The sequence below is a fragment of the Passer domesticus genome, chromosome 2, assembly GCF_036417665.1.
Source record: "Passer domesticus isolate bPasDom1 chromosome 2, bPasDom1.hap1, whole genome shotgun sequence".
In the NCBI taxonomy this organism is placed as follows: domain Eukaryota; kingdom Metazoa; phylum Chordata; class Aves; order Passeriformes; family Passeridae; genus Passer; species Passer domesticus.
In genome coordinates, this window is record NC_087475.1 from 77,766,985 (window position 1) to 77,791,752 (window position 24,768).

The 24,768-nt window shown below is 35.1% G+C and overlaps 1 protein-coding gene across 5 annotated transcripts in view; it reads right to left on the bottom strand.

Annotated features, from left to right (window-relative positions):
• The window catches only part of CNTN5 (contactin 5), a 603,752-nt gene that overhangs the window by 168,281 nt on the left and 410,703 nt on the right, over positions 1-24,768 (bottom strand). For all 5 annotated transcript variants that reach the window (XM_064409453.1, XM_064409454.1, XM_064409456.1 and 2 more), the window contains one exon: positions 13,565-13,660. In XM_064409453.1, coding sequence (XP_064265523.1) covers positions 13,565-13,660 — 96 coding nt within the window. The remainder of the gene's footprint in view (positions 1-13,564; positions 13,661-24,768) is intronic.

A 24,768-nucleotide genomic window follows, 5' to 3' on the forward strand; every position in this document is an offset into this window, starting at 1 on the left:
TTTCAGTAACCTTCTCATGTAAAGAAATGTTTAGACATACTTTAAGGTCATTTTATCAATATATACTCTTATGTAAATAAAGAAGATGTTTAAATGACAGAAATTTATGGGTAAAAAAGCTGATGGGAGAAACAAATAAATTTTTGATAATATTTGGAAGAATTTTTTCAGGAATACAAACACTAGAAACAGAAAATTCTCAACACAAGACAGAAAAGCTACATAAAAAGTTTAAAAATAATTTTTTAAAAGAAATTAAGAGATTATAAACAACAACTCTGTTATTAATATTCTTCTATTTTTTAGGAATTGAAATCAATACTTATATGGAAAATTGCTGAATCCTCCATATAAATTTATGTTCTGTGGTTTATAACACACCAGATAATACAAATGCCAATTATTGGCTGTGGAAAATAGGGGAAAGAAAAGGTGATAAAGAACAATAAAATTAAATAATGTAAATAATTAACACTAGAGAATCATTATTGAAACTACTGAAACATCCACAGGCAGCAGGAGCAGGGCAGTGACCGTCCCCCTGTACCCAGCACTGCTGAGGCCACAGCTCCAATGCTGTGCTCAGCTCTGGGCCCCTCACTGCAGGAAAGGCATTGAGGGGCTGGAGCGTGTCCAGGGAAGGGCAGCGGAGCTGGGGAAGGGTCTGAAGCACAAGTGCTGTGAGGAGCAGCTGAGGGAGCTGGGGGTGTTCAGCCTGGAGAAAAGGAGGTTGGGGAGATCTCAGTCTCTAAAACTACCTGAAAGGAGATTGTAGCTAGGTGGAGGTCAGTCTCTCCCCTCAAGCAAAAACTGAAATGATAAGAAGAAATGGCCTCAGGTTGTGCCAGGGGAAATTTGAATTGGATATTAGAAAATCTTCACAAAAAATGTGGAACATCGGAACAAGCTTTCCAGGGAAGTGCTGAAATTACAAACTGTGCAGGTATTTAGAAGACACACAGCCATGGCACTTAGGGTTGCTGGATTTGATGATCTTAAGGGTCTTCTCCAATCTAAATCATTCTATGATTAGTAATTTCCAAACAGAAGAACTAAATTTGGTCTATCATTAGAAAGGGTAATCAAGATGATACACATAATTAAAAATTCATCTGTTTCAATCTTAGATGAAATAGTTCAATGGGTGACATGAGATTTGATTAATATCTAATTTAAAAAGTAAGATATAATTAACAATATTAGAAGAAAGTGTATCTAGTCAAACGAACCCATTTTTATAATTCTTTATATTGACCAAGAGAGCAAAGTTTCTGTAATGTATCCAGAATTCAAATTCATATTTTATAAAAGAACAGGTTGACTAAAACATATTGACTAACCTCAAAATTCACTTCCTGTGCATTGAAGGGAATAAAAGCTGACTGCACAACATAATCAAGAGGATCAGATGTGGAATTCGTTGTCCTCTGCTGCTGATCATTTTAACAATTAAAGGAAACCTATGCATTTGTAATCACTGACCTACAGGAAATATAAGATTTGTCAAAGGCAAATATGCAGAAAACATCACTGATAAACTCTGATTTGGATAGCTTATTATTATTAGAATCTTCTTAATGATGGAAATGTGTTGAATCTACAACACAAGTTGATTGTTTCTTAAAAATTTGAATGAACAAAAATTCTGTTTTAATGCTTAACTATTACATTCCTATGAAAGTGTGGCACTGGAAAATAGTAAGTATGTTGTTTAATGCTAGGTAAACATCACCGTGTAGAGTATGTGTCGAAATTGTTTTCTCTGGCAAAACATTCAAAAGAATTTAAAGGGTTTTTTTCCTTTTTTTTCATTCACACTTTATGTTTCTCTTGTTCTCTAATCATGCTATGACACTTGATTTTCTCTACAATTGGATGGCATGGTGATAGTTACTTCAGCACTCTCTGCTCTTGTCTAAGTTTGATACAGTGATGAGTATGATGAAAAATCCTACTCCAGAGCTTTGTCGCTTGTAGTGAACTCAGAGTCCTGCACCCAAGGGGACAACTGCTTTACATGGGAATTTCATTTTATGACTACTACAATGATGCCAATAGATAATGCATTTTGGAGGCATAACTAGGACATTTTTCAAAACAATAAACCAGAAGTAATGTTTGGATGATGATCATCCAAATTTATAGAATATTGGTCTGTCTTAACGCTTTTTCAGTTGAGAGATGTAAAATGTGTAATTTTCCTTATTCAGCAGAAGAAACTCTGTCAAGCAAATTCTGTCATTTGGCTACAAATACTCACTAGTACTTCAATTATAATAGTATCAGTCTCTCAAGGAGCTTATATATATGTTTCAGTTCATTTTCTTGTTCTTACAAGAAAGCAAGCAATTTAAATTTGTCCCTTTACGCCTCAGTCACCTTGATTCCTAGTGCCAGAAAGGATTAATAGTAGCAGAAAGATTTCTTTAACAAGATTTAAATTCAGGCTTCTGGGCATATAAATGAAAATAAAAGGCAGGTAGAGTTCTAGTTTATACTTCAAAACACTGTTTTTTAGCAGAATTCACCAGTCTATACATGTAGTTGTTGTCATAGGAATTGTACTGTCAAAATGTGGGTACTTGGAGTCTGTAGAGTTACCCTTGCATGACTGTACACACTGAACTTAAGACATAGCCCACTGCCTCTCTGCTTTATATTCTCTTGATATTAAGTGTTTTAATACAAATATAAAGGCTTTTTCTGAGTTTATCTGCAGGTCAGTGCTTGGTGAATTCCACCATGAGCATGACACAATATGATTGATGAATCTTTCTTGGGCCTGCTTCTTTGGTCCTATAGTATTTCTTACCCTAAGGTAATAAAAGGAAGTGGCTACCCAGCAGTCCTGAATTAAGCCATAGTCAAATCGATATCTCCACTAACACATAATTCTTTTAATTTCTAATATTTGCTCCTCTTCTCACCAGTTCTTTTTACATCTACAAGAAATGCCAAAACACACAAAATTTAAGGCCAATGAATCCTTAGGACCTTTGTGGATGATTAGCAGGACAGGTAGCTGTTCTCTCATTGTCCCTCTGAATATGGTTTTCAAGCATGTAGAAAAACCTGAACAACAAAATAGCAGTATAAATCTCATAATCCCCCAGATGTTAACGGTCTAGTGCTCAGCTCCTTGGTATATTTTCTAGTCTTAAATGTACCAAGGAATGGATTGGCCATTACATTTTTCTGAACATAATGGAACTGGTGAACATATGCCTCAGAGAATAGCATAAAACCAATTTTATAGTTCACAAAATAATTTTTTTTAGATACTAAGAATGATGGTGACAGATGATTTTTTTTTCCACCTTAATTAAAAAATAAAGTGCAGACAAAGAGGAAGAAACATGTCACATTAGCAAATTGCCCGAGAATGCTGATATTGCTGTTCAGCCATGTTGTACAAATAAATCACGACAAATAACGTCAGCAACAATAAATCATTTAAAGTGTAACAGTGTTGAGAATGCAACTCCTACCTGTTTCTACATACAGACATTACACAGCTGCATCCCTGTGCACACTGTTCTGCACTGCTGGAAACCCAGTGAACTGCTTCCACCCATCTTCTACTTGTCACATAATTGTTATTGAGACATAATATGTAGCCTTTTGTTGTCTTATTTTTAGCCTAGACCAGTATCACAGGATTATGTATCCCCTCCTCAAATCCTTAGCAATAGTAGTCAAAGTGAAACATTTTAAATACCTATGATGTGTTCCATTACACATATTTATCAAAAGGAAGACGGCATGTCCAACTAGACAAAAAGAATGGGATTCTTTTTGTTTATTCTAAAGGAAATGTTATTAATAAAATAAAGCAAACAACAGGCAGTCCTTCACTCTCTTCTGCTGACTATGTGCATAATTTTCAGGAGTCTTATTCTGTTTTCCTTCTGATTAGGGCAACAAAAGATCTACATCTTGTAAAGTCACAAGATCTGGATTGTAAATCAGTGCAATTTTAGCCTTTCTTTCATGTTTTCTTTATAGATCATCCACTGTTATCCTGTGAAAAACAGGTATTGTTTCTTTCTTCTTGCATTTGATAGAGCAGAAAATAGACCCTTCAGGATTGAAAGTAGCTTGCTAAACTCCTAGAGGACTTTGTAGTTCTGCAGGAAAAGCCAAGCTGTCAAATACTTTATCAGTATTACCTAAGTCCTTCTTTCCATTCTCTCTTCCTACTCCTGAATTTTTATTCCTGCAGTTTCCTATAGGACATTTTCTCACTTATTGAAAGAGGAAAAATAGCATGCAAATTAATGCTTTAATAAACCAATAAATTAAGTAAAATTTTCTGGGTGCAGGTTCTCCACTCTGGGGCAGCAGCATCAAAACAACAGGAATTATATCAACTGGCTTCAACAAGAAGCCATGACAATGATTTTAACAGTATTGAAAAAGAGCATAAGAACATGGGAGATAGAATGGGAAATCAAATTATCAGAATTAAGTGTGATATTAATAATTAAATTGTTAAAAAGATGGCATTTTGGTAATAAAAAGTCATTTTTTCATTATTACTGCTCTGGAAAATATATTTTGTTGTCAGAAGACACAGAATGTATGTGTGCTGCTGCGCAATGATTCAGATTTGGCTATAATCAGATTGCTGTCTGAATTCCTATGATATTATGCTTATACCTATCCAGTAATTTTCTCCTTGAAAAATCCAGGCAATTGCCTTTAACACATTTAATGTTAAATTATAACTACCTTCATACTAGTTATAATTTTATATTATAGGAAAAAAACCATAATACATCCATATATATATATATATATATGTATTTCTGAACAAGTTATAGTTTTGCCTTTGAAAAACAAAAATGCAAATGAGGTATCCCAACCATTCATACCACTTAATTTGTTTGGAACAATCTTCCTGAACTGATTAAATCAGGCTTTAAAAAAAAATCTATGTCTCATTAAGCTTTGTATCACCTCAAATGGTTGTAAGTTCACTTTCATACTTACAAAACAAGGAATAAATTACTTTATTATATACAGAAACTTATTAATAGTATCTGGCAGAACTCAGATCAATTTTGTCCAAAGCCTTCTTCCTCTGAATCAAAACTGGTCTCCCCACATTTACAGTAGGCATCTCTACAAGAACCACCACTGAATTCAGCTAATCATGCATAGTGTGGGATGATTTGCATTTTCTGAAAACTTCCCTGTTTTCATCCTTTTTTAAACATCCTTTAAGATTTCATCACAAAGGTCATGGAGATAAAAAACTAGAATCCAGAACCTTAGAAACAGACAATTTCTCGTTTCTTTCTCCTTCTGCTTCCTCTTGTTTCAGCTGTCTGATCAGCATTGTTTTTCTGGCTTCTTCTCCTTAGTTACACAGATTAACGTGTGCATTCTTGCTCTATTGTTTTCTGTGATATGGAGAGGTAATTAGGATTAATTAGGAATTTTCTAACTTAAACAAAATGGGCTTTCTGACATTTAGCTAACTGACATATCAGTGAAATGTATTTTTCTGGGCATCAGCTTAGTAAAACATCAGATCTAAACAGTGAATGGATTCTAATGGAAAAGTTGCTATGAGTGGGAGAGCCCTGCACCTCTGAGATTGTAGCAGCTGTATGTGACATCAGTCTTAAATCTGTGAACCTTGGGCTGTTGCTGTTTTACAAATTGTGTAACCATTGCCACAGAAAGCATTTGTGCAACACTTTAGTTGGTATCTTTTCAACAAGCTGAGGAAAAGTGGATGTGATACCATGAGCATCCATTTCTGTTAAACGTGGCAGGACAATGCTGTCTGGTTTAACCCCTAAACGAAGAGGTTTCTGTTAGTTATGTCTAATTGGTTGGGACATATCAGTAACAGGCTAGTAACTTGTCTTGAGGGAAGAGGAGCTTGCCCACCACAGAAACTTTTCATCATTGTCCTATTTGTCAAGATGGAGACAAATAGTTATGTACAGCTGATGCCTGAGAGGCAATAGTGCATGAGCCTGAGGGCCAAAACACTCCACATATTTTTAAAAATAATTAATCTCTCATGCTTCCTCCCTCTTTTCTTGGTATCTCCTTTCACTATGTTTCTCCTGAGCTGTCAGCTGGGGTAATACATGTAGACAATACTGTGACTGTGAAACTACAGCACACATCCCTTAAGAAAAGCCCTGTCAGAGCTGCCCCCATCATCCATTGCTGTGTGCTGCCTTAATTGGGCAAGGTCAACCATCTTCTCCTCACTATGTTTTCATAGTCCCTGTGGGGACAAACAGCTCTAGTGAGTGATCCCAGTGGGTGTGGGCACACACAACTTGCAGTTTCTAATGTAAGTTAGAATATTATTTGAAAGAATTACTAGTATTTTTGAGAGGTGGGGAAGATTTTTTAACAGTGGTAATATCTGGAAAATTTTGTGGGGTTTTTTTTTCTGTTTTTGAGGGGTTTTTTGTGGGTTTTTTGAACGCTTTAAAATTTAAAAAATTTACTACAGTTGGACCAGTCATGCATTTTTGTTCATTTATTACACTTGAAATTACAAAAAAAAAAACCAACAAACCAACCAACAAAATAAATTCAAAACCCAGAAAATCCCACCAAAACTACAACAACAACAAAAGAAACCCAACTAAACAAAAAATGAGAGAAAATATAGACATATTTATCCATACACCTACTATGAAGACATTGTCTAGAATTTGGGGCACGTGCAATCATTAAAATACAATTAAAATCTAATAACAACACATTGCCAACAGACTGGGAGTAACTCCACTCTGGCAAACACAGCATTTTAAAAAGCTGCCCTGCAGAAAATATTGTAATTCCCAAACTCTTAAATTTCATATCCTCAGATAAATGCCTTCAACAAGACTGAGGAAGGAAACCTTAAAATGTGCTTCAGGGAAGTCAACAGCAAAATTACTGGTCATGTATTGAGTAATGAAAAGACCATAGAAGAAAAAAAGTTAATTGCATTTTTTCATTCCATAATGAAAACTACAGGCATGGTCATCAATCAGTTGCACAAATAAAGAAAACACTTTCCTATGTTGAGCAATGTCAGGGGCCATGGACATTGTATTTAATGATAACACCCATGCAAATTTTCATTACTATACATAAAAGTTTCAAAAGCAGTCTAGCAAAAGTGACAAAGTAGATGATGCAAGAGTGAAACACCTTTATGATCCTTTCAAGCAAATATGTGATTTGTGAAGAGATAAGATGACCCTATGAAGTTAACACAGAATTAGGATAGGAATATAAAGGTTAGGATACTCTGAACCTGTCCTCTAGTGCTTTTTATTCTCCTATTACTGAAAAGTAAAATTTAAGATTTATTCAACTTATCCATAGAAGTGAAATCATCACAAGGCTATAAGTCTAATAGGCAAATGCAGGAGCCTTTGAACTCATGATCTAACTCAGTTGGATACACAGAACTCTCAAACAGAGGTTTTAAAACATTCTGTGTAGATAATTTATAAGTTATAGACACGCAAAGTAGAGATGAGAAAGTTGTCATCTTGTATTCTCTATGTGACATAATGTTTATTAAATAAACCTTTATATCCTGTGCAATAAGCAATTATTTTATACTACTGTTACTTAAGTGGCCTATTTCTGATTCCCAGCATCAGGCTCCTACTAGGAATTAAAACGAGTGAAGAACAGACTATGGCATGCAATAATAGAAAAACAAAACATAACTGGGTATTCTATAGTGTTCATATAGATCCCCTTAGTGCAGTTCAACAGCTGGTGAAATCTAGGATATTAAGATTTGGCTTCCGTTATAACAGGAATATAAGTTTTAAGGAGAAAAAACCACTAACAACAACCACAAAAACCCCCCAACCCTCAAACATCAGTGCTCCTCTCAACCTCACTTTTGTTAGTAGAAGGGGAAGTATACTGGAGTATTGGACAGTTCAACCTTCTCAGCAAGTCTAGCAGTTAGGAGAGATGATAATTCTTTACAGTGAATGTGAAATATTCAACTTGCCAACACCAGCTTCATGCCTATAGACCTCTACAAACTAAGAGAAGGTACTGAGTGATTAATAAGTTCTGTTTAGCTTATGGGAGAGTCATGGTTAGAGGCATAACCTGTCCAGCTGTTTTGGCAAAATGTGAGTTTCCAGTGCTTTGATAAGCACCAGCAAAGCAATTCTGCCTTGGTCTCAAGGCAAAGGGAGAGACCTCACTTTCACCAACATACTGGCCTCTCCTGGAAGAAAATTATTTATCTTCCTATGCTAGAGCAGATTTAAAAATTCAAATTTGAAAAAAACCAACCCAAAAACCAAAAAAACCCACAACAATATAATAGAAAATAATCTGGATGTTACTTTACTGCTTAGTACATACTATGTTTTAATACAGTATAAGCCATGGTCAGGAAAAAATTTCACCTCTACTGAGAGGTTATGGGTATGGAGTGCATCCACTCATGCCTAGAGGGGGCTGGAGCATCAGAAATCTGAGATATTAAGGGCTTCCTGTGATCTCGAAGAAACTGGTAATGGTTAAATTTACATATAGGGCAGAAGATTTCTGGTGTTGTGGACTGAAATGCCATTTTTGGGAGTCTGGATCCTGGGACTTAATTTTAAAGTAACAACACAACCATAAAAAAACTTTGTGACCTTCAACTACATATACACAGACATCTGAGAATTGTATTCCCAAAATCAACTTAGCAAATTGAGATCCAGAGAGTGCATGGATCCCTTCAGAAACAGAATTTGCTGTGTCCTGCATGTAGATACTGAGTCAATTGCCTGTAAACAAGGTAATGAGCACACTAAGAGCAGTCCAGCCCAAATATAACCATCTTGTTATCATAACTAATTTGCCTGAAAAAGTTTACTAACTATTCTCTACCTGAATTAGGTGATTTACAGCCTGTCTTATTATTTTTATATATAATTTGTGCAGTGTTCAAACCAAGGGAGTTCTAAGGCTATGTTGCATTTCAATTGGATTTGGTTTTAAGCTAGCAGTGAAGCTGCAGCCCAAAACTGCAGATTTAATGAAAATGCAGCTTTTATGTTCCTTTAGCAGACCCTGAACAGTAAGAAGTGATAGGTTTGTTTTTACGTTCAAGGTGGATGTCTGACTATATCTGAAGTACATATAAATAGGAGCTTAGAATGACTGAAAGAAACTTTATTTTGAGTGACTTTCTCTAATTAATATGAGGACTAAGAAAACTGTGTAGGTAACAGAAGAACAAGGCAAAGTTTTCTGGCACATGATAGCAGGAATTTTTGAGTGTCTTTCCTGTTTAGCAGCACAGTATGCAGACATCCAGACATGGATGGGAAGGACTGTGATCCTCATAGCACTGGCATTAATCACCTTTGATGAAACATTTCTCATGAAAAGTACAGTTTTATAACAATAAAAGGGCGGTATAAAAGCTGCAGCTAACAGCACAGTTTCCAAACTTTGTAAGATCAGCTTTACCCTTTAGAAAGAGATTAAAAACAAAAAAAATTAGACTTTAACATCTGTACAGATGTCACATGCTGCAGATAGATTATGTAGCAGAGCTCCCTCCAGACGGCAGCATCCCTCTGAGGCAGGATGGAGCACACATCTGCCTTCCCCTGTGTGCATCAGGGCTTTACTCATTCTAACAATGGGAATCGTCGTTCTCCATTAAGCTCATACTGAAAGCCTTGAATAAAAGCCTTAAAAAGCTCAGCTGAAAGTATTAATTCTGAGGGAAACATGTAAATCTGGATGAAAACTTCCATTCATTTTTAATCTTGCTATGGTAAACCTTGTAATTAAGATGATTAAATGACTGAATAAAGCCCTATATTTACATCATTTAGAATGCCACAATGAAAAACCATAATCCTGTTTATGGAAAGAAAGCAGTAGAGGCATTTTAAATTGGAAACATCAAACAAAGCTTGTTATTTAAGCAGCCAGTAATTAATGTAACTCTTGCTTAGCAAGGACAACTAAGAGTTAACTGCCTAGGAAACCCCTCTTGGAGAAAATAAATAATTGGGAAGAATTAGATATTGTGTTTATGGAAGGAAAAAAAAGATAAAGTGTTATGTTTATGAATGATCAAGTTATTCACATTTAATATATTTCACAAGGGGCAAGTTAAGGATTAGCAACAAAAACAGTGCTAGTGGGAAAGCTTCTGGAGTAGGCACATCAAAATGATACAGCACTCCCAAGGAAGTAAGAGGCAGCATTTTTTTGAGCAATGGTTCAGGAAAAGCAGGAGGTGACAATCTCTTGGTGGCTGTTTGACACAAAGAATTGGCAGAAAAATCTTTTCATTGAATATATTTTCCTGCACCATTTTAAAGGAGTGGATAATGTCTCTCCAAAATATCTCCTTCACTTTCTTGCCTTGATATTACTCAGCAATAATGACAATAAATTAAAAAAACTAATTTATTAAAGAGATAATTCTCTCATCTGAATCTGCACTGCAATATTCAGAATGTATTTCAGGTGTGTTTCCCACCCCACATTCCCCCTTGTTTTCCTTGTAAAATATTTGAACAACAATCTAATGAAAACCTATATGAATAATATAAATACATCACAAGTTTGTGTGTGTTTGTATGTTTAATGCATTAACTCTTGATAATATATTACAGCATAAATAAACGGAAATCAAGTCTATATGCATATGAAACTGCCTCTCTGATTAAAATCTTGTCAAAAGAAATTAGTGTAGTATTTTTTTCAGCCAGTGGTGCTTTGTAAACTCTTTCAGACTTTTTTTCTAAAATTATATTCTGTAAGAATGGAATGTAGGTACTATTTAATCAAAAATATTTACTTTATCTTCCATTTGAAAACAAGTTAATAAATCTATATCTCTCTCAATACAGTCTTTCACTAAGTCATCTTTCTTTTCCCACAGTGTCTAAAAGGGCTCAAGCTGAAGTTCTTGGGTAAGCTCATATGCAGTTATTGACTGGAGAGATTGAGGAATGGGATTCTGTTGATGGACAAATTGCTTATGAGGTTGTGGAGAATTATTGGGCTTGATATTGTATCATGGATTTATCTCCTGTGATAAGTAATTGAAAATTATTTATAAAGGTGCTGATCAATGTGAACAAGTCAATATTGCAAAGCTTGCAGTGTTCATCCACAAAAAATTCTCTATCATCAAAAACACTCCCATAACTCGTGGTCTTGTTAATTTGAGATGTTCACACATTGCAAACAGGCTCTGAATAGTCTTTAGCATAGATATAGCCACTGTAACATCTTAGGATCTACTTGAAAGTTTGTCTCCTGTGTGATTTTATTGTTCAAAATGTCTTAGGGCCATTTAGAAGATAATACCATCTTTGCAAACCAGACACAGAAACTAAAATGTAGTACTGAAAAAGTGAATGCTTAAAAAAATTTTATATTTTCCTGCACACAAATCATTGAAGTACCTCTGCTTGGCAAAAGACCTTTTCACCTGGAAGTTTCATATTTGTTGCTTAATTTCAGAATTAAAATAATACACTTCCCTCTGAAATTTCAGGTTTTGTCCAAAATTATTTTTTGCAAATTGACTCTGATCTGACAGTCAACATTCATTAATGTCTTGTATTTTATTGCTAGGGCTTTGTGCAATGACTTATTTTTGAAACATCACCAGGCCTGTGGAAGTAGTTCTCCCCCTTCCAGGGAGACTCCAGCCATTGTATTAACACCACTTGCAGTCCTACTGCAGTACCACAAGAACTTACTTTGCAAGTAAGAAGCTGGAAGCAAATTGCCTGTGATAGAATCACAGATTCATTTAGGTTGGAAAAGATCTCTAAGATCATTAAGTTCAAGCAGTAAACCAGCACTAGTTCCATCAATAAACCATGTCCTTAATAGCCACATCTACACACTTTTCAAATACCTCCAGGAATTGTGACTCCACCACTTCCCTGAGCAGCCTGTTCCAGGGCTTGACAATCCTTTGAATGAAGAACTGCATTACTTGCATTGTGTAATGAACAAAAGGAAGGGAGGCCAACTTCCTATTGACAGAAGTTTGAGTTTACATCTACATATCAGTGCAGTTTTTCAGCTTTTGTTGATTACTCTACCACTCTGTAGAACCTTTTCTGGCTTAGCTATGGTGAAAAAATTATGCCAACAGAGGACAAAAATATTTTTCTGGAAGTAATTCTTCCTGTTGGCATAACCTACTGGTACTCAAACAACATAAATTAAAACAACTGGATGCTGTTTCTGAGCACTGTAGTTTGCACAGCAGGGGTTTTGCTGTCCCGATGATGAAAATGAAAGATACTGGTTTTCACCATCAAAGGCAATATCACTGTAAGAGTAGTGTTTAAATCTGACTAAATAAAACTCAGAAGCATAATTTCAGGAAAAGAATTCCAAATATTTTGATAATATATTAGGGCATATTTTGCGGAATGGGAGCTGTTAAAAGGTGTATGACAATTTTACTCATGATTAATGCCCATCTATCCTTTCAATGTCAGCTTGTTTGGAGAAATGAAATTCAGCTGCACTGCTGAAACCATTACTCACTTTTTCTGTCTACATCTTTCCTCTCTCAGTTTACTTATCACTATCAATCCTTAACATCGTGTACTCAATTGCATCATATAGACTGCAGTGTCAAACTCAGAAAAAGATTGTAGAGGCAAACACAACAAGAGAATCTGCTCAGAAGAGAGAAAAGCAGAGAGATGGCATTGATAACTGTAATACAGTAATAACAATCCTTGCAGTATAAATAGATACTGAACACATTTCTCTAACAGGAACTCAGAGGAGATTTTATTTTCTGCAGATCTTCCATCTGCAATGCTACTTTTCTTCAGGCCCAAAATTTGGAGCAGAAAAATCCCCTCAGTACAGACATCATTTCCCAGAGAAGAAAAGGATAGGCTATACTGCATCTACTGAAAAACAAATTATTCTGTCTACCATGGTGGCTCCAGGTGTTATATGGCATGCAAATATAAGGATGTATCCAGTTGTCTACAGATTTTGCAGGATAATCAATTTGAAAAGCAAAAAAGTAACCTTTCTGGAATACTGATGTTTTCATGTGGGAATCCACAGGCATTTCATATAATTTATAGTAATTCTGACTTTTAGCAATCATGCAGATTTACGAAATTAAGTTTTACAGTGAAAGGAAGTAACCAAATCATGTTGCTACTACTAAAAAGAAAATAAAATTTGTACTCAACAAAATTACCATGACACTGGAATTTGGAGTAATTTCTGAAGACTGCTAAACACTATAAGCAATCTTTTGTGACCTCAAGGCAGCATATTCACTGTTGATGGCATGGAGACTAATGTTACATCCAAGTTTTGTACCAGGAATTAGACACTCTTGTAACAGAAACTCTGCTGCTATTCATTAGCATTTGTAATATATGAGCTTAAATTAGTGCTTTGGTACTCCAAAAACTGTCAGAAGAATGGTGGATATCTCATCTTTGAAGTTTCACAATCAAATACATATTGTATCTAAAATCCTGGGCATCCAATAATGAGGAAACTGTAAAGGAGGAGCATGAATACAGGCTGCAGCCTACTGTACCTGGAGAATGAAGTGGAGGGGAGCACATCAGAACAACTCCTTGGCCTTCTCGTACAGATACAGCACTTCTTGTCCGACCACTAAAATTCCCCAGATCTATCAAAAGAACAGAGCATTTTAGTTACATACCAAAGATTTTAAATTTTGTAGGTACCGTGACTTTCATTTTATTTCCTCTTTTAAAGCTGACTGTTCCTTTTTTCATACCTTGATCTATAATAGGAGGGCCTGAAAAATAAATCTATTTCCATTACAAAAAATTCCATGTTGCATCAGCACTTTATTCCTTTTTTAGTGCACTTGCATACAGTATGGAAAAAAAAAAAAAAAGAAGCAGACTGTGTATATATATATATAGATAGATAGATAGATAGATAGATAGATAGATAGATAGATATGTATATATATATGGCATTTAGAAATACATTTAACAGTTCTTTTATTTCCTTTTACTATATCCTGCTTGATTTTCTCCTTCAGTAGAAGAAAATCATACACAGTGAAAAAGAAGAAATAAACCTGAAGGGAGCACCTTGGCTAACACTCAGACTGATGATGTTGCAGATCCCACTTGGACAATGCACATAGGATATAGTGATGACAGAAAGATCAACACATTGGTTCTAAAACTATAGACCATTTCTACTGTATAGCACATTTACTCTTTTGAATACTTTCCTTCTGATTTCTCTGATGCTATAAGCCCAAACCAGTTGTAGGTAAACATATTTTCCCTCCAAAAGTTTCTCTCTATCAGGGCAATAAGAAGCATTTCACTAATGGAACAAAAATTTTTGAATAAAGCTATAGGGCACTGCTATGAGCAGTGATTGTGATTATATAAAGCCTCTCAACCAGAAGATCCTATTATTCCATTTACCACACAGAACACTCAACATGGATTCATATTTGGGGTGGATAGCAATGCTCTAGCATTTATACCTGTAGTAAAGAGATATGAGAATTCAGTTCTGCCGTCAGACTGGTGTTTTCACCCATTCCTCATAGCCAGTGACAGTGTTTAAAACCTCTGTTCTCTCAGGGGTTTTCTAGACAATTTTCAAACTAATGTGGACCAAGGTGAAGAGAGCAGCAACAAGATATCTTTGAAAAGGATACAGAAGCTTCTGCAAGCATTAAATGAGGATCAGAAACATGAATAGATTGGGCCAGTGGGAGCTATTCTCACTGACACTGAACTGTAGCCATACTTCCTAATTTCTGCATACAGCCCAGAGTGCTGGGATGAGCCAGACAGCACCAAACAGTTTGAACAGGTGGAGCAGAATTCTATTTTAACTACTCTCAGTTGGCTTTTCTATATCAGATGCTGAAATTCCTCATCTTGCTTCAGACCTAGTAGAGCATAAAACTGAAGTCCCATGATTTTCAAAAGTAATTTGAGTTTATTTTTTTCCCACATTTATAAATTATGTTTTGGACACAGGCAGAAGTTTAAAATTTAAATGCATTCAAATTTGTGCTGTCTTTGGCCAAAATAAGTTAGTACTTTGATTTCAACAATAGGTATCATGGTTGAATAACAAAAAAAGGTTTGTAGGATCCAGTAGAATTTTTTAAAAATTAGAGTTACATTACAAAAGTTTGAAAAATGTTGCTAATTAATAGATAATTAAAAATTTAAATATTGTAATGCATATTAAAATAAGCATGCCATGGGTTATAATACATTCTGGTGTAATTTATCTTAAAAGTGTCTCCTAATGCATGTTACCTGACAGCATATTCTGCAGAAAAGTAATTATTATTTTGTGTCCAGAAAATAGTGGGCTGCTACATCCCTGCATGAAACATTTGGATGGCAGAACATCTTGTAATTTAAATTTTCTTAGTTAAGTCCTCAGGTGATTAAATACTATTTTCCTATTAGTTACAGCAACCTTTGACTATCTTTTCTTCCATTTTCTGCTTTGTATATGCATTGGGATGGAAAAATATACTTTTTTTTTCACCAAATGAAAAATATTCTTTCTTATTTTAAAATAAAAGTACTATGTATGACTCAAGTTTCTATTTCTTCAAAACAATTATTTTCAAACTAGAAGAGGAAAGTATCAAAGAGCTTTGAATTTCAGCTTTTTTTGGCTATCTATTTGTTCTGAACTGGATTTCTTGTTAGAATACGTCAGAAAAAGGATTAGCAGTTACAAAAGAAGGGATTTAGCTGTAAAACGAATAAATGTAGAGAAGCTCAAAAGGAAGGAAAGGTGAAGGATCATACTTTCAGTTCCCCCACATTAAAGTAATAAACCCAATAAGGAAAAATCAAATTAATGGAAAATTTAATTACTTTTTTGTAAATCTCAGCCATTACATATCTATCCACATTGCAAAAAAAAAGGCAGCTACTAAAAATTTGTACAAACACCTTTCATTTCACTTTAAAATTCTAAAGAGGTAGATAATAAAAGAAAGGGTGGACAGAACCCAACTTTAGAGTGGGGAACTGTAACCTCTCACACGGTGACACCAGCCTCTGGTTCACTATTCTTGCTGCAGTATAAACCTGCAACAAGTGTGATACCCACACAGAATGAGTTTGTCCTTCATCTTATTATGATGCCTATAGTTGATTGATAAGAAAATGCCTTCTTGTGCTCCATAGGTGTTCATCTTTTGCTCTGAAAGATTAATGTACTCATATCTCAGTGCTAGTGGCAAAGATGATAATACATACTATGTTATTTTCAAAGCAATTCCTGGGGTTCAGCTACATGACTCCTATACTTTTTAACATAAGAAACAGCACTGACCACTTTGGAAAAATGTAGTTAAGTGCCAGCCACCATGTCTACTTTAACTTATTATTAACAATATATATGTAAAACACACAAGGCACATTTAGATGGAGTGCATGTGGCAGGAGTAACCAAATTTCCTTTGCTGCTGAGAAATTATTCAATTAAAAAAAATTTATACAGTGGTACTAGCGTACAAGCTGTGAGACAGGAGTGGTCTCCACTGTAAAATGGAAATAGGAGAGAAATTCCAGAGCTACTGATGATGCCAATGGGTTTGGTACAGTACTTTCTGGATATCAAATTTATACTGCAAGTGTGTTTACATTAGCTCAGTGAAGTATTTGATCTTTGAGCGTAGTTATAAACTTTGGAAAACCATTTATACATCTGATCCAAAGGAGCTGCCAGGTAGTGCAGCTCTCTCCACAGCAGCTATTCCCATGTTTTGGAGATGACCAAAAGAATAGGTTTCTCTCAGCACATATACCTTTGTATTGCTATGCATTGTGGGACAATGACACCACCACAAGATTATCAGTTGTAACAAGACTCAGAAGAAAAGGACTTCCACAGAAAGTAAAAGAGTAAAGGGAAATAAATGAGAAAAACCTCAAGGCAGTCAAAGCAACCAAAAACCTTTGCAGGTCTAACAACAAAAAACCCCATTTAAATAAAAGGGGAAATGTTCTGCCATTGACAGAATGACTTTTACAAAAGTTGAAGCAGTTTTTATCACTTAATGGCCTTCCAAGTCACCTTCACTGCAGTTTGCATTTTAGGTATGTGCAGGAGGGATCATTGATTCACAGTGTTCATCAGCTTGCTGCAGCTAATGGGGACAACAGGTTTTTGTGACCCAGTCAACAGTCGAGGGGTAACTACTATGAAATTGGGATCAAATTAAAGATGAAAAACAGATCTTGTTTTTATTGTAGGCAATTATTGCTTGGTAACCTAGCATGGAAGCTGTAAAAGTCTCTCTACCTCATTATCAGTGACTTAAACCAGTCAATTTAGCTTTAAAGTAGAAATTAGATTGGTGCAGAACAATGTCCTCTGCCAGCCTGGTTCTGTAAGTTTAAACTGTTTTATATGCAAATTTATTATGGAGTTTAAAATGGACATAATATGATATGTATTAAAATGTTTAAAGACATATCCTGAAAATACCAAAAGGCAAGTATAAAGCAGGCAATATTCTTTCCAATAAGGTAAAAATAGCTCTACACAAGGAGAGATTCTTCTGTCAGGCCAAGGACAAACTTATTTATTACATTGTCACAAAGAGAGGGTAGCCTTCCTCTCCTTGGATTTGAAAGACAGGACTAAGAAATAGACCTTGAGCTAGAATTGTAGCTCTTTAAAAAGGTAAGATTTACAGGGAGAAGAATTCCAGCAAAACATGTTTTTCAAAATCCCATTATGACCTAAATCAAAAACATGGTTTGACTGTACACTCTAAACAATGGAAAATATAAATGTTCTGTTTAATAACCCACAAACACAAGCTATAGAATAATGAAAGGTGAGTATTGAAAAGATGTCACGTGTGATTGAATAGGAAAGCTTTACATAGGATGAATTAAACACAATACTCAGAATATCCAACAGTCCAAGAAAATGAATAGATTATTTTATATTGACATACACACACTTATTTTCTAGGAATACCAGATTAAGTAAATAGAGCTGTAATAGTAGGGTCACTCATTTGACCTAAGTGTAACTTTTAATACTGAAGTTATTTACTAGAAAAAGTGTGAAAGGAAGTTTGGGAAAAAAGATTTCTACCATGACAGAAACATCATCTCACCATTGATAATGGGAGAAGCATACATCTTGAACTTTCAAAAAGCACATTACCATATGACTTTTAAGTAAGAAAATAAGGGCAAGATTCAAACAATTTAGAATGTATAATGCTTATTATCATTGCTCCTGTTATCACTTATTATCAGAAAGCTTTTAATTCTTCATGGATCATCAGACTGACATGATGTGAAAAAGGTGGTTTTTTTTTTGTTCTCAGAGAAGTTACTATGCAAAAACAGAAATAGAGAGAGCATAGAGAAACAATGATGCAGTCCAAGCCTGCATGACAACAGCCCTCTTTCCCTGTATATGTGCTGAGCTGTTAAAATGCTTTAAGGAAAGGGGGTCGATGCACAGATTTTTTCAGGGAGTGCTGATAAATGGTGACAAGGAACTCAGGAGAATGTTTAAGGATTTCTCTCTAAAAATGTGAAAAGCAGAGAAAGGACACACAAGATACTGTCTTACATTTAAACTAGCATCATCAGAGCCTTTCTCAGATACTACAAGATAGTTTTTTCTCAGAAAAAAAATAAAGAAGGATCTTTGAATAATGGTGCTCCATGGATGTGTTGCAAAAACAAAACACTTTTTTATGTATGTATATGAGCATGAAATGTAATGTATACACTATTGATTCATTACCCCTGAACTAAATTTTCACTATGAAAGGCAGATAAATAGTCAAATAAAAGAACATTTTTCTGTCCTTAATGATGTATTTCTATTTATATAAATTTTATAAATAATAACAATTTAATAACACCTGGTTTGCTCTTTATTAGTTGTATGTCATGGCTATATCTAGCTGTTTTACCTTGTAAGGTAAAAGAGCTTTTTTAATACTTTTTTATACTTTTTACATTTCCTGTCGCAGTCAAGTCCATAAATGTGGCAAATACATTCTATCATAATACATTAGAGAAAAAAATTAACTATCCTTATGTCCTGGTTTTGTCTGAAATTGAGTTAATTTTCTTAGTAGCTGGTGCCGTGCTGTGTTTTGGATTTATGTGAATAATGTTGACAAAACATTGATGTGCTCATTGTTGCTGAGCAGTGATTATCTGAACTCAAGTACTTTTGAGTGCTTCGTGCTCTGCCAGTGAGGAGGGCAGGGGAAGCTGGGAGGCAGCACGGCCAGGCCAGCTGCCCCGAACCGGCCAGAGGGATATTCCGTAGCACAGAGCTCAGTGCATGAACTGGGGGGAGCTGGTCGGGAGGCACCGATCGCTGCTCGGGGACGGGCTGGGCATCAGTCAGTGGGTGGTAAACAACTGCACCGTGCATCGCTTGTCTCCCTTGGGTTTTATTACCTTCTCTTTCTGTTTTCTCCTTTTTAATTACAATTGGTATTACTATTTTTAGCATTATAAGTATTATTTTGTTGTTATTATTATACTGTAATCTATTTCAGTTGTTAATATATATAATTATTCCCTAAATTGATTTATAGAATTGCGTATTAAATCTAGTGTGATTATTTTTATTTTTAATTTCCTTCCAAAATTGGATGATTTCTTTTTATTAATTATTAATAATAAAAAACTTAAACTTTTTATGAGACAAAAATAGACTAGTTCACTATTTACCATGCCATACTTTTTAAAAGAGAATCCTGCATTTCAATTAAAATATTCACTACTTGTGATCCCACCCAGATTTTATATAAATTATGAATTGTTATGCTTTTTCCAATTTTTTGTCCTGTCTAACTACTAATTTTTTCTGTAATCTAATCTTGCATGGAGAGATACCCCAGGAAGGCTGAGGAAATTCATAGTGTTGAAGAATTTTTCCTTTTGTTATGCCTAGTTTCAATAAAATCAATTAATACTGTCAGTATCATCAATAAAGCTTAATTCTCCCCTGAGCCTTGAGAAAAAAGGGAATTCATACCAAAATCTCCCTGAACTTCAGCAGGATTTTGCATTCATAAATCCTGAAGCACTGGACCAAAGTGAATTAGAACAAATATTTACATACAGAATAAAATAACAAGATTATGTTGAAAACTACAGGGCTACTATATGATTCAACTTGGCATGTTAAGTTCACAATAATTAGGATGTTCCTGGTTATAGTTGTTGATGGTTATGATTAATTAGTTATAATCATTCTGTGTCTGTCAGGTTTCATCTTTTCTCATATGAATTATTTCAGCACACTACTCAGCTGTCTTTCATGTCTGCATAATGCAATTTCCAGGCAAAACACAGAATCAAGTGGAAATATTATAGTTAAGTATTTTTCATCCTTTCATTCTGTCATTTAGAAGCAACAACTAAAACATATAAGAAACCATTCTTAAACAACAAATGAAAAATTTTCAAATGCAGATTTCAACGTTTAACCACCAAAATAAAGTGGGCCAATAAGTAGCACTGCTTTCAGAGCTTCTCAGCAAACAGATTTTTTCACTTGAGTAATATATGTAATATAGTTGTTTTTTTTTAAACACATAATTTTACATAATGCTACCTGCATCTTGAGAAACTCACATTTTTATTTCCAACCTTTTCCATAGAAGTTCCTGACACTGAGTGGTATACTAAGCTGTATAAATCCTGTGCACATGATTCTACTTTCTTTTTTTTTTTCCTTTTCTTCTTAAGAGTCTTCCTTCCCTTTTTGCTGATTTCTCTTTTAGTAACTTTTTTTTCAATTAAATTAATTATAAACATTCAAAGATACATTGCAAACAATCTTTCATTTTGTTGTGAGTTTCTTCAGCTGGATGTGACTTTTCTTTCTTTTAATCAGTAATTAAAGATCACAGCCAGTTGGGATTTTGGAAGATTAGACACAGAATGACTGTCATAGTACAGTTTCTTATCATATGATGTGATATGAAATGGACAGTGACTAATCTCCATACAGTTTATTGGAAAATTCCGGTGTAGGTGTTGTGGTTGACAGGAGGCTGTAACAGTAGTGCACAGAAAAAAAACTTTTCCTACCCTCTGGGTGAAAAAATCATAAAGATAACTTGTCCTTTATTTCATTGAGCTAGTTCATATGGAAAGTGCACTAAAACATTTCTTATATATTTTTATTACTTTTAGTTCATGGATTCTACTCCTAAAATAATATAATGGTGGCAAAGGAAGTAAGCTTTCCCAAGTTCAGAAGTGATGGCACTGAGCTCATCTAAATTAAAAACTTTGCAACTTCCACAGTATCTGTATTTGAGACTATTTTGCTGGCATGATACAGACAAAGAATCTGCAGGAAATGAAAGAAGAGCCTGACCTCCCAGGGTCCCTGTTGTGAAGATAATATGTAAGATGTTTGATAGTGTTTCAGCCACTAGTCTTTTTTTTTTCTCCCCCCACATTTTTCATAATTTGTTTCAGAATTCATGAACTGAGACAAATATCTGAGAACCACAGTTCAGATCTAAGGTTTGGCGAGTGGCATGATTGTTCAGGTTCCAGTAATAGCTGCAGTGTTTTAGACACCATTTCCATGAGACATGACATATCAAATTCTGACTGCACTCTAGGCAGGTCATTTTGCTGCACTGACTTTTTGGCAGACTAATGTGTATAAATGCCTCCATACTTCACTTCTGCTTTGTCATAAAGAAGAAGGTCATAATCTCCCAGAAATTATTTATTTGATCTCCTCTAAGAGTTGTAGTGCCCAGCATGACCTACAAGTCAATTGTGATAACTAAGTGCTTGGACACATCCAAGGAGTAAATGTGGAAGACTTTGGTCTTAGCTGAATAGCTCAACTGGAAATGAAGGCCTTGCAAACATAGAGAGTTGCCTAGGTAGAGGCTTGTTGTTACATATGATGTTAGTTAATGTTTTTGATAAATCAGTTTGTATTGGATCATGTTATTTTGCTTAATGTCAGGGTGGTATCAGCCACCGAGAATCACTGTTTAGGATATGGGCATGTAATTTACAGGTAAGAGTTTATCAAAGATAAATAAATTGTCACTAGTCATCTGAGCAACTATAAATTGCCATCTATGTACTTTGATCTTTTCAATCTGTATTCTGTACCACATAAATTAATTAATAGCCCTGTGAAGGTGGTCTGAACATTCCTTTAATGACCTAATGTGTTGCAAATGAATGGCACAATATTTATTTGTCCGATCAGAAAATATAAACAGCCTTAGAAGTTTTCATAATTTCATAAAGTCTTTGCTAAAGCCATTTCAAATGCTTTTTAAAAGACATTTACTTCTCCCATCGCTCTCTTTGCATTCTAATATTATTTCCCTGTCACTTATTTTCTAATTCTGCACATATTAGTGCCAGAGAGCTTGCATAAGATGAAGCATCTCTCCTCTCCTCTCCTCTCCTCTCCTCTCCTCTCCTCTCCTCTCCTCTCCTCTCCTCTCCTCTCCTCTCCTCTCCTCTCCTCTCCTCTCCTCTCCTCTCCTCTCCTCTCCTCTCCTCTCCTCTCCTCTCCTCTCCTCTCCTCTCCTCTCCTCTCCTCTCCTCTCCTCTCCTCTCCTCTCCTCTCCTCTCCTCTCCTCTCCTCTCCTCTCCTCTCCTCTCCTCTCCTCTCCTCTCCAGCATTATGCAGACTGCCATGCAGAGACAATGTTGCACAAAGATGTAATCACAGTCTTTGCTTTAGGAATGTATATCAGACAGCAATCCCTCAGCAGTTTATCTATCTTTTAACTCCTTTGCCATCTGTCACAATTATATATTATCACCCACAGATCAATAGAAATAAAACTAAAATATGTTTCCTGAACTGTGTTGGTTAGGTGCTCCACAATACTGATTGATTTCTTTAAGCAACCTAATAATTGCTTCTCTTTTTAACTGACCTTCCTAGAGCAAAGCAAATTGCTAGCAAGTATGTCCCAGCTGTAACTTTTTTTTAAATGACTTTTGTTACTGAAACTAAATGCAAGCCAAGCTGTAAGGCTGTTGATTTTGAAGTTATGGGCAATTTGGTGTATTTCTACCAAATGCAGTGGGGAAGACCAGCAGGACAGCTTCTTTTCTTATATGGACTGCTGACAGTACAATGTTCGAGAGTACCAAATACTAGACCATGGTGTCTAATCCTCCTGCTTCTCCTAACCATAGTAACATACAATCCTTTAAAAAACGAAACAAAACAAAACAAAACAAACCAAAACAAAACAAAACAAACCTGGACCGATATTTCCAGATGAGCCAATTGACCTTGCAAACAGGACAGGTCTGGACATCCTACCAAGGAACCATACTTCCTCCTAATTAATAAAAATGAATTACACAGCACTTTTAAGACTTAAAGCTATCATTGACCATGATCACAGTCCTATATTTAGACAAAGCTTTGCCACACATAAGCACTGGTGCAGTACAGCTATTGAGTAGTGTGGGTAAAATCAACCACTGAGACATTAAAAAAAAAAAAAAAAAAAAAAAAAAAAAAACAAACAAACAAACCAACAAACAAAAAATTTCAGGCTTGAGAAGATTTGGGCCCTGAATAGATTAATTCTCTATGGAGTAGGAAAACTTCTGTCACAGTAATCAGACCTGTAGTACTGGCCTAGTAGGAAAGTACCATAAAGGAGTTATAGTAGGTATTCAGAGAGTGTCAGACATTAAAGAGGATATGGGGGAAATTGTTGAAAGGGTCTAGCCATTTTAAATATATGATGTTCTTTTGGTATAACAGAGTTAATATAGCATCAGGAAAAGAATCCAAGGTTCTGTCTTGAATAGACAATATAAAGAAAGCAAAAATTCAATTCAGGGAAGCAAGACGCAATGTGTTCACAAAATAGTCTGGACTTCATACTGAAGTAGAGCAAATAATTAGAGACTGTGAAATGAAAACTGTAAAGGGGAATCTCCAGATTCTGATATTATGAATTTATGTAAAAAATGAATTGAATAGTAATGAATATCAAAAGGAAAATCCAGGAAACAAAATCCAGGGATTAAGCAGTTACACATGAACAGTTTTTGCAGCAGTGTTGGCAGATGATCATTGACAAGCTTCGAATAAATAGATCTGTAACCTGAGGTGTGCTGAAAGGATTGTTTCTAAATGTGATATTAATTTACAAAGAACCTAATACAGCTAACAAAAAAATAGTAGGTGAAATTTTGCATATGTGTGTCTGAAATATTTCAGGGGTAAAATCTTACTCATACCTGTCAGCTTACAGAGAAGTTAACATTATATGTTATTAAAGTAATTTGTTTACCCCAGCTCCAGTGAGAATGGTAGTTGTTTTCAGCAAAAAGTGCTGAGATTTTGCTGTCTGAAAATCTGGTCCTTTAAAAACTTCTCTGTCAGATAAGTATGATGTGTTTTTCTGATGCCATACTTGTAAAAAGGTGTTGATAAATCTGAAAGGCCTTAGAGAAAAGTTATGAGAATAATTTGCATTACAGAAAACATCTTACAGTGATAAATGCCTAAACATTAAAAAAAATCTGATGGAGTTACAGGTGAGAAAAAGAAAAACAGTTTTCTATAATTTCTTTTTCTTAAAAGAAAATATCCTAGTTTCTGAATCAATCTCCTAATGAGTTTAACTGATCCTACAAATAAGCTTCATGTGATTCTTGGAATTCCATCCTAGAAATGGTTCCCTTGGACTCAGTTTGTATACGAATTTAAAAATTTGCATAATTGTTTCCATAGAGA